Source organism: Pholcus phalangioides, unplaced genomic scaffold, assembly GCF_987345545.1.
Source record: "Pholcus phalangioides strain wild (caught in Gottingen) unplaced genomic scaffold, Ppha-v1.0 ptg000024l_1, whole genome shotgun sequence".
NCBI lineage: Eukaryota > Metazoa > Arthropoda > Arachnida > Araneae > Pholcidae > Pholcus > Pholcus phalangioides.
The window spans coordinates 12956156-12967670 of record NW_028301616.1 but is presented as its reverse complement, the minus strand read 5'-3'; the positions used below and the strand labels follow the sequence as shown (position 1 = coordinate 12967670).

At 39.9% G+C, this 11515-nt stretch overlaps 1 protein-coding gene across 1 annotated transcript; it reads left to right on the top strand.

The window, feature by feature from the left end:
- The first annotated feature begins 5309 nt into the window (after positions 1–5309).
- Positions 5310–11169, top strand: Tsf2 (transferrin 2). Its single transcript, XM_089250517.1, has one exon. The coding sequence runs from the start codon at positions 5398–5400 to the stop codon at positions 7651–7653; it is 2256 nt and encodes a 751-aa protein (XP_089106643.1). The 5' UTR covers positions 5310–5397; the 3' UTR covers positions 7654–11169.
- Positions 11170–11515: the final 346 nt, after the last annotated feature.

Sequence of the window (11515 nt, the reverse complement as noted above, 5' to 3'; positions counted from 1 at the left end):
CATAATATAGTGTCGTCTTTTTGATTCTAATGAATGTTTAAGCCTTTTTAACGGAGTGTGGAAAAAAAGTCTCGAAAGCTGTAAAATTATTCATTATTTTTATTTTCAGCAGTTCGCATTTCTATTTGAAACCCTGTGCGGAAAATTCATCGCCAGAAATTAACCGCCGCAAAATTCGCCGACAAACAATGGCCTGTTTTTCTCTTTGGCGAGACAGACTTTTCAACGGAGAGATCGATCGGCTCGCATTCGCTCCTCGAAGTTGGGAACCTCAGAAAAACCAACTTCAGCCGACCACCACTGTAACAACGGTGGGGGGGATTCAAACCTGGATCCTCGTGAAGTCACTCATACCGTCATTCATTCCGCAACTCACTCGGTCACCATGGATGATCGCGGATAAAGGAAAAATTCTATTCCAACATGTAAATTGAGAGGCTAAAACAGTTTTTCGAAGCTTGTGATTTCATATAGGCTAAACATTTCTAAAGGCCGAATTCGGCATCCAAAAGGTATGCATAATTACAGAATTTACGAATATGCTAAAAAAAAGAGCCTTAATGAAATTTTAGAATTATTGAAAAAAATGATTTCATAATTGATGAAAATCTATAATGATAAAATAGTTACAGAATTACCGAAAGAAATAATTGCAGAACTAGTGATAGAAATAATTTGTTAATAGTGATTTTCAAAATTTTTAAGAGTAATTTCACACAGAATTGTTAAAAGTAATAATTCATGAAAATATTAAGATTTTTCGAAAGAAATAATTTCATAATTATTGAAAATTTTTAAAATTTATGAACAAATTTAATTTCGGAATTATCGGACAAATTTCAGATATAATAAAAGAAATAATTAATTAATTAATTAGTTAATCAATAAGAAGGAAGTTATTTGAAAATAAATTAAAAATTATATATAAGGAAAGAAATTAATTTTAGGGTAAATGAAAGTGTTCAATAATTTGGGGAATCGTGTTTAATAACTGAGAATACCGCGTATGACTTGGTGTCCCGCGGGTTTCTTGGAAAAATTTGTTTGGCCCGTAATGTCTGAAAGGTTGAAGATCGCTGACGTACACAGTACCTTGTTATATTCACTGAGCTAGAAGGAAAGTTATGTGACGACGTAGGATTGAATTGGATTTTGGGTTTAATGGCGCAAGGACCAATAAGGCCAAAATGCGCCAAAACAAAGACGACGTAGGCTTACGCAGAATTTTCTCAAGGGGGGGGGGGATTCAATTTTTTTTCTTCTTTTCAGGGCGAGGTTTTTTTTAAGTTTTTCCTGCAAAATAACACTACAATCGCCAATGCGTAATAACGCGTACGCCAATGTATGACGATATTATTTATTATTCACGTATTGAATATGCGCGGGAAAGCGTACAGTTACCAGAAATTCTTGAACTTCGACACAAGGACGCATGCGCGCACATCTTCGGCTATGTTCCTTATATATATTTACAACAGAACGCAATATGTTTACAACGGAACTACACACACCGACAATAAACAACAATTGTTTTACAACCAAACAAGAAGCGCTTTTGAAAAAATAATGTTTTGATAACGGTGCTTGTGTCAATGGAGGATATTTATTAATTGTCCATCAGGCATTATGTTGTATCACTCATTTAGTTTGTTTCTAAATTGAAGGAGATTGCCTAATTCTTTAATAAATCCTAACGCATGGCCCGGGGGCCTTCTCGGGAGCATGGGGGCACTCCACGATAGTGAAATCAGGTGCTGTTATTTATAACACTCTGGCAAATAACTCATTTTTCCACGTGAAAATACGAGCAATTGACAAGGGCCACATACTTTTATATCCCTCCAGTTAGGAGATTCGCCCGAGGCCCCCCCCTTTCCGGAGGTGGATTTAAAGTTTTGTTACCTTTTGGACTATACAAATTTTACCACCCAGTCTCTAGTCTAGTTTTCTTGACTATTCATTCCTCCAAATTAGATGCAATGGACTGTAGCCCTCTTACAGAGGCGGATTTACGGTTTTGCCATCTGTAATTACGGTTTGGGATGTCGACCGTGTTGATTTGATAACGCTCATCTGACTCCACTCTGATTAAAAGACGACTTGTCAACAATCACCAAATTAATTTATTTACAAAAATTCACACACACGAAAAAACATCAACATGTTATTTACACCGACTCGCAACTACTGTATTTTTTTCTTCTTCCGGTCACTTGGCGCGCGTAATCGGCGTAGTCCATTTCCACGCCAAGCGTTGGCGAAACTCCGCCACAGGCTACACTAATTTTATTTTATTTTTTTTGTCCTTGTCCCATTTTAGTCTAATTTTCCTGTCCATCCATTCTTCGATTAACCACCTGCTTAGCTCCGTACTCCTATAAGTAAAGCCTCTCATGGTTGCGCACTCTTTTGGTCACCCCCACGCTCACACATAAGCTGGATCACTCTTTCAGTCATATGTTTGCATAATGTCACTTAAATATTTGCAGACGCTCGAGGCCACTCGTTGGTCGCTCGGTGACTTGATCCGTTGCTCTTTAAATGGTTCTTTTGGTCAGTCTGATGTTACATACTCTGTAGGTCACTCTTTTGTTCCTGGTCCCACGCTTTCTAGGTCTCCCTTTTTATCATTCATAGGCTTGCACCACTCTAGGTGGCTTTTTAAGTAATTCACATGCTTGCACACGTTCTAGATCACTGTCTTGTTCATTCACGTGCGTGCACACGCTCAATGTCACTATTTTGGTCATTCACACAGGCTTGTTAACTCTCTGGGTCACTATTTTGGTCATTCACACACGCTTGTTAACTCTCTGGTTCACTATTTTGGTCATTCACACAGGCTTGTTAACTCTCTGGGTCACTCGTTTGGTCACTCACTGAATTAGTCCCTTGCTCAATGGACGGAGATGGATATACGATGGACTAAAAAAATTTTGCTACCCTTCTCCCATTCTACCAATTTTCTTGAACACTCATTCCTCGAATTTACCGCCCCTTCGAACCGAACCTGCCACACTGAGCTATAGCCCGCTTAGACCCCCTATAAATACGCTATTGCCACTAGCCCCACACCCCTATATGACTCTGTATCTAAGTCACTCTTTTGGTCGTTATATGCTTTCACACCGGCTAGGACGCTGTTTTCGTCCACCGCTCACCAGGTTATTCTGTTGGTCATTCACATACTTGAACATTCTCTAGGTCAAAATTTCTCGTGGAACCATAATTGTGAAGCTACTACTCGTTCATGCACCTCGTCCACATTCCTTTACTGAGTTTCTAACGAATTGGTACATGCCGGGATGTGTGGTTCTAAGTGTATGTGTGGCCCTAAAGTACTTATGTCGTCAGAGTTGTGCTTGTTCCGTGTTCTTGCTGTTTTTGTCAGTTTCCGTCCTTGGCTTCTATATTTTGAAGCGAACATGGTAAATGCTTGAATTTTCATGCTATGTAAGAATCGTGTTGTAGGTCAGCCTGCGCTCTGTGGAGAGACTTTTTTGAAATGTGAGATCGACTTGCATTCAAGTCTTGAAGTTGGAAAACCGTAGAAATATTTATAAGGCTGTTCCGTGGAACCCTTAATGGTAATGAAACTGTTCTACGGAACTCCTATCCAAAAAAAAGTGTATCCTTACTCAACAGCATCATAGCTCTAAGGAAAATTGAAAGAGGTCTTAGGCAGCACCTATTAATTTGCATATTTATCGTCATAAATCTTTGCGTTAGATCTCATCGTGGAAGCCCATATGCAAATGAGGTCCTTGCACCGTGCCCGGGTTAGAGTCACGTGTTAAGATGGCCCTGGGTGTCCCGTAAAGTATACGTAAATTCTGTATAATTCAAGAATCCTCTTTCTAGTGGATAAAAAATTTCCAAAAAAAAAGAGAAGAAATCGTTTTTATAACTTAAAATTTCCTGATGAAACGGAAAACGATATTGATGAACTTCTGGTTCGAAATTTGGAAGCGAAAAAATGCCGTGTTATACCGTTTCTACATTGTTTAGTCATCCAACAGAGTGGTCTAATTTTTTTTAGACGACACTATCTCATTGAAATACACAATAAAGAACAGCTTTGTGAGTATTAGTAACAAGAAAGTGTTTTCTTCTTCGAAAGCTCTCCGGTTTCCGGGATTTTAAAGGGTTCCGTGGCGTTTTTGGTCATGAGGAACCCCCAAAAACCTGTCATTTAACACCAGGGTTTCGCGGAACACCAGGTGGAAACCAATGTCGTAGGTCACTATTTCGGTCTAAAACGGTTTTGTTCACTCCATGATTGCGAACACGCCAGGCCACTTTTGGCCACCGACCTGATCTCTTGGTCGCTCACATGCTTGCAAACTCTCTAGCTATCTAGCTCAATCGTTTGGTCACTCACTGTAATCACCCTCTCTCGATAGAACTGGAGTTATGTTTTTTTTTTTTTACCGCCCTTCAAATTCGCCGCCCCGGTGAACGTGATGTCCTGAGCTATAGCCAGTGCCGTCTTAAGGCATGGGCCCGGGGGCCTCAGGAGAAAAAGAGCCTCACAAAAATGAGATATGGTTGAAATTTTCGAAAATTTGTCTGGTAGGGCCTCAGAAAAATCACTTGGCTCGGGGGCCCACGATGCTCTAAAGACGGCTCTAGCTGTAGCCCGCTAAGCCCCCCCCCCACTCCTTCCATGAATGCACTTTTGTGTGTTGGGTTGTTCACAAAAGAAGGGTTGTGGTTTTGCTTTTTTGCCTCAATTAGTTTTGTTTTTGTTTGATAGATGGCAGCAGGAATCTTAAAAAAAACCAAACATTCGTCCCATAAAATCACTGAGCTGCAAGTAAAGCTCAGTGCATAAGTTATAGTTATAGCTAAGTTTATAAGTTAAGTTATAGCTAAGTTTATAAGTTAAGTTATAGCTAAGTTTATAAGTTAAATTATTGTTATAGATAAGTTTATAAGTTAAGTTATAGTTATAGCTAAGTTTATAAGTTAAGTTATAGTTATAGCTAAGTTTATAAGTTAAGTTATAGTTATAGCTAAGTTTATAAGTTAAGTTATAGTTATAGCTAAGTTATAGTTATAGCTAAGTATAAGTTATAACTCAGTGCATAAAATATATCATATGATCTCATAAAAATCTACGAATATCAAATCAAAACTATTATAAGAAAACAATATAGTGGCCACATAAAATTATCTTTCTTTCTGTTTTTTAAGCCATTAGCAATGATAAAAACTATTTAATTTAATTTCTAATTGGAGTTTTTATTTCTCATATGAGGTGGTGAGACCATTGTTCACGGAGGCTATCACGATACAAACACGTCGCGGTTCTGGCCGTACTGATTTAATTCATGGGTGTGTCGTCTGTGTTTATGTTGCTGTTAACGTAAATAAACAACTTTTTAAGATCAGATCATGGAAATCGCTGAGCTTCTCATCGTTTTCATGATCGCCTCCAGTTTTAGATTCGGCAGCTGTCAGGAGAAAGAACGAAAAAAGCCGTCGGTGATAACGTGGTGTACCGTCAGTGACGCGGAGCACAGGAAATGCCAGGATTTCGCAGCGGCCGTCAACCGCACCGTCTACTTCAAGATGTCACTGAGGTGCGAGCAGACGACAGACAAGGAGAACTGCATGAGCCTCGTCGATTCCGGACGCGCCGATCTCATCACGCTGGATCCCGGGGAAGTGTTCGTGGCCGGACGTTACAACAGCCTGGTACCGATAGTCGCCGAGCAGTACGGCGGATCCGATCGATCGTCCGGCTACTATGCCGTAGCCGTCATACCGTCGACTCTACACGTGCGGACTCTGATCGATCTGGAGAGGAGGAAAGCCTGTTTCCCGGGAGTCGGCCAGATGGCCGGATGGGTCATACCCATAGGGCTCATGATCGAGAAAGAGATAATCGAGGTGAAAGACTGCAACAATCTCATCAAGAGTGCCGCTGCATTCTTCGGACCAAGCTGCGCCCCGAATTCTCTCATCAATAAGTACAACCCCACCGGTGACAATCCCCAACACATGTGTGAAATTTGTGCCGGGGAGAAGACCCAGAGATGCTCTGGTAGTGACCCATATGCAAATTTTGACGGTGCCTTCAATTGCTTGGTCAATGGTGGAGACGTTGCGTTTCTCAAACACACAACCGTGGAGGAAGAGATTCGTAGACCGGGATACAGAGGACCCGGTAAAAGTCAGTTCCGGCTTGTATGCCCCGATGGATCCACAGCTAATGTTGATTCTTTCGCCACTTGTAATTGGGGTTTCGTACCAGCACATTCTGTGGTCACGACTACAGCGGCTCTACCGGAGAGACGGGTAAAGCTGCAGAACTTCTTGATGGAAGCAGTTAGGCAGTTCGGGCCGGGTACGTCGAGATCTTTCCACTTGTTTGGTGAGAACGAAATGTACTCGGGTAAAGCAAATCTCTTATTTCAAGACACAGCGACTTCTTTCATTCCGCTCAAACAGCATCAACAGACTTACTCTGGTTATCTCGGTGATGTCGAGAATTATCAACAGAAGTTATTGAAGTGTCCCATACCGGCAGCGAGGCTTTGCGTGACTTCGGATCAAGAGATGAAGAAGTGTCTTAAGATGAAGACTGCGTTCCATGCTCAGATGCTGAAACCAGATTTAGCGTGCATCAAGGGTTTCAGTCACAGCAAGTGCATGCAGATGATAACAGAAAATTCTGTGGATCTGGTCGTTCTGGATGCTGGAGACATCTATCATGCCGGAGCGAAGTATAATTTGATCCCGATTATTGCTGAGCAGTACGATCTTGAGGAACCAGCTTACTATGTGGTTGCAGTGGCGAGACAACCTGATAAAGATACTGACCTTTTGTATTTGAAAGGGAAGAGATCATGCCATACTGGTATCGGCATGGCAGCTGGCTGGGTTATCCCGATGAGTTTCTTGTTGATGAATGAAAGGATGCGATCATATGGTTGCGATTCTGCCCACGCGGCCGCAGAATTCTTTCAGAAAAGTTGTGTTCCCGGTGCTTTGTCCAGAGAATATACTGTCGGTGACTGGCACTATGGAACATTGTGCGATCTTTGTCATGGTTCCAGTGCTCATTACTGTGCTCGTAGCTCCCAGGAACCTTTCTATGGTCATACGGGTGCTCTGCGGTGTTTGGTTGAAGGAGGAGGCGAGATAGCATTCGTGAAACATACTACAATTCAAGAGAACACTGCCGGTAAGAACCAGGAGTGGTGGTCAAGGCCCATGATGCCTGATGATTTCGAGTTGCTCTGCCGTGACGGCACCAGAGAGAGCTATGACCAATACGACAAGTGCAATCTCGCCAAAGTGTCATCTAATGCCATCGTCACACACAGACATAAACCCGTCGATTACATTAATGCTTACAGAGACTTGTTCATATACGCCCAGCAATATTACGGCTCAAAATACAGTGACGAGTTCACATTTAAGATGTTTGTATCGGGTGAAGGGTACAGCGATTTGATTTTCCAGGATGCAACTCAGATGTTAAAAGTCGTTCCGGAAGAGAAACGGGATTATAAGAAGTACCTGGGAAATGACTTCTTACAGGCAATGCGAGTTGTAGATTGTACCGCAGCTGGAATGAACTTATCTCCTTCAAATTACCTCATATTCTTTGCAGTCATAGTGAAGCTGGTGATGACATTGTAACAAAATAAAATACATCGAATTGACAAATTGTTACACGAAAAAAGAAATACGAGTATTTATGAAAACGAAGAAACACATTGTGATTGAGACATGTGCCTAGAAAAGAAATTCCGTCCAAAGTAGTTCTTGTTAGGACTTTATTCTGCATCACATTGTTTCGATGTTTTTAACCATGTTGAATTTCAGAAGCTTCAATTATGTACATGTAAGACTTCTAGATGGCGATACATACCAGCATGATCAATTAGAATCTCAATCAAATCATCGGGTAACTGAAAAACAGTATTTTCATGACAACAAAATGCATTTATGTCTTGGCTGCGTGTAGTGCCCCCCAAATGGGATTTTCAAATGATAAAAGAAATATTCCGTCCAACAAACATTCCCTAAGACTTATATACGTTTTTTCATGTATGAATATCAATATTTTATGTGTTTGTGATAAATTATGTGAATTTACTTCTCGAGAAATAATCAAATCAAATGTTTTTAAATTATACACACACAGAATTGCCAAAATTCGTGGCAAAGCACGTCATCGACGCTCGATATGATGAACCCCTTCATCCCATCAAAAACGGTCGTTATATCGAAAGTAAAACATATATGATAGTTGCTCCGTGAAAACATTGGGACTTATTCTACCAGCCATTGTTATCGAATAGTCGCTACAACATGGGGTCATTATAATGAGTGTGTTGACTGTATCATGCCAGATGACCTTTAGCTCAGGGAAGAGTGCAGCAACACAATAATTCTTGGTCAATAACAGGTTCACTTTGACCCAAATTTGACAAATAAATACTCCCCAGACTCAACACTAAATAGATGTGACCAATTTGCACAGTGCCTTATTGACAATTTTTATCTATAGTGGGGGGAAGGAGGAGGAACATCAGCTCATGTGTTGATATCATAGACATGCCTTTACTCAGGGATTCTTATCCCTAATCAATACTTATCCACAGCTCCCTGGAGCAGTTTAACAAAGGAACCTTTATCTGGCCATGTCTCCGTGCTGCCCCTGAAAAAAGGATTACCAGGATGCTGCAGTGCAGTTTGAGGAAACCCCTGCTTTTAGTAAACCCCCACACTAAATGTGGAGGTTTTTGTATGTTCATACTGACCATTTTGGTCAGATGCAGTTGGCCATGGCAAGATGTATGTCTAGTGCTTTGTGGGAGGCCAACAATGATGTAATCTCAGTGTACCACCCTCTACACTGTGGGTTGAGGAATGTTAAGTGCTCAGACAACTTGGACTGCCTTTATATTCAGCATTTGTTGAGGCAGAGGGGTATGCAAGGGTAGAGGATCAGCATCACACACCCACCCCTCAAGACTATCAGAAATCAAAAATATTTCTTGATATTTTTGTAAAAAATTAAAATATTGAAAAGATGCCGAATTAGCACTGAATATGTATGGGCCCTGGGCATTTGCCTCATTCGCCTATGCAAAAAACTGCCTTGATCCCATACATCTATCTTCAAAAGTTGTGGTCCATGTGTTTCACCCAGATATTTCTTCCGAAAATTGATGTCCAAATTATATTTTTTCTCCTTACCCTCCTGTGGGACTTGGACCTGTCTTTCAGGTTCCCATCTCTGGTGAGAGAATTTCCTCCTCTTCTTCCCACTGCTGTTCACAAAAAGCCTCCGAAACATCTCCATACATCTTATCTGGGCCGTTAAAGAGTTAAACTGCCTCCATCACAAACAAATGAGATTAAGCCACTTAATTTGCATATTGGTGGCCTGCAATATAAGGAAGAGGAAGGAAATTTTTCTGATCTGTATAAGGAAAATGTATTTCTGACTCCAGTAGTTTTAAGCCCTGGTTAAACCCTCATAATTCTTGTTGTGCAGCCACAGTCAATATTAGAGTATAATTTCACACGATGAAAGCAATCGCATTGCTCTGCCTATTATTTATATGTTACAAAACAAAAGTGTCATTTGAAAGATTGCATGACTTTTGGTACTTCTGTGTGTATATACAAATTTGAATGTTAAAATCATTGTTAAGTTTAGTCATGTTGCACAAATTTTAACATTTGACAGTTATACACAAATGTACTTTTACTTATACAAAAGTTAAGCACACTGAAATGTGGGTACTAGTCGGTTATTGGGAACAGAGCTGCCATTTAGCAATAACAAAAATAGCTGTTTCAGTGGTAATGTTTTGATGGTTAGAAAAATGTCCCCGCTTAAATCACAGCCATGGCAGGTTACTATCAAAGTGCTGAAAATCATGCTAATGGTTATCCATCCCAATAACTGAGCAGCACTGATATTGAATGGATCCTGCTTATAACGTTTTTCAAAAAGCTATGATAGAAAAGCGTAAACAGGAAATCTTGATAAGTATTAGTGTTAGTTGGGTCCACAAAAATAAGTTGTACCAAGTGGCAAAACGTTTTAAGTGGGAATGTTATAAGCAGAATCCACTGCATATATTTGAAACTTTGATTATTAAATTTGTCTTTTATACCAGTTTTAAATCTATATTTTATGATGCATAAAGAATGTTCAACTGAAACCTGCCTCAGAGATTTCTGGACATCAAACAGAAAGCAAATAAAAATTTGATCGTTCAATGAATGTATATCTTTTAAGTTTTGGACGAGTGTGGCATTTGCCCATATACAAATCAGACCTAAATCTAGTAGGTGCGGCTCTTGAGCCTCATGGCTGCTGCTCTAAGAGGGATGCCAAATATCCGGGTTAAAAAAATGTAGGGTATAGATTTTTTTTCCTGAGCGATCCCTGCCTGGCTCCTTTGTTATCTGGGTAATCTGTGACATGTTATGTGCAATATTAATGGAACAGTCTTATGGTGAGACTTTTTGGTTGGCATTGCTAACATTCACAATCAGACTATCATCGTTGCAAAGATCATTTTTGTCTTGTGGCCATCTACAAACAGTAACAGTCATCTTCAACAAGTACTTCTCTCTGTACCCAGTGACCACCCCCATTTAAATCTCCACTGGCTCGCAATCCTTAATTAGGAACTGCATTGATGTTTTTTCATATTGCTACGAGTCTAAAATTAAAACCCATCCAGCAAAAGAAAAAAAAATACCAGACAAAGGACTGCTCTCAGCACAGATTCTTCTGTGGTTGAACTTGACAACTGACGAATCATCATACTTCCAATAGGTTTCATTAGAGCAGTCTTTATCATCTCATTGTTTTGAATCTCGGTTTTTTAAAAATGAACATCATTGTTTTTATACATAGTTTTTTTATTAGGAGTTTATACATTATATATTTGATTATATTCTTGTTTTTATACTTTGTGCTCAATTCATTAAAACCATTCCTGTGTTCTCTTGGTTTTTTGAATGGCAAAATGTTAGATTTGGTGCTCTGTTGGGTCACCAGGAAAATAGTATAAGAACTTACACTTGATCACATATTTTATGACCTTTGTATTAATAATTATGGATGTAGGTAAAAATGTGTACATTCCATATTTTATGTGAATAAAATTTCATATTCAAAGGAAATCCTGTTTCATGTCATTGTAATCATCAAGACCCTAGTTACTTGGAAGTAGAATAATGTCCCATAGTTGAGGTGGCTTTATAAGCAACATAATGGCAAATGTGGTCACAAGAAAGCTGTGATAGACATCACTGATGCGCCATCAACTAACAACAACTGTGATCAATTGAAAAGGACCTTGTTTAATTAATTGTCCCAAACTAAAGCAATCGCTAGCAAAACAGACAAAAGGTGATAATCTCTAGGTTAGATAAGGCCAGTGCCGTCTTAACGCATGGGCCCACCCGGGCACCTCAAGAGAAGAGGAGCCTCAGAAAAATGAGAAGCAGTTGAATTTTTTGAATGTTT

What these genes read in the sequence shown, in the direction of transcription:
- Tsf2 (XM_089250517.1), top strand. Translation starts at nt 5,398, where the DNA reads ATGGAAATCGCTGAGCTTCTCATCGTTTTCATGATCGCCTCCAGTTTT.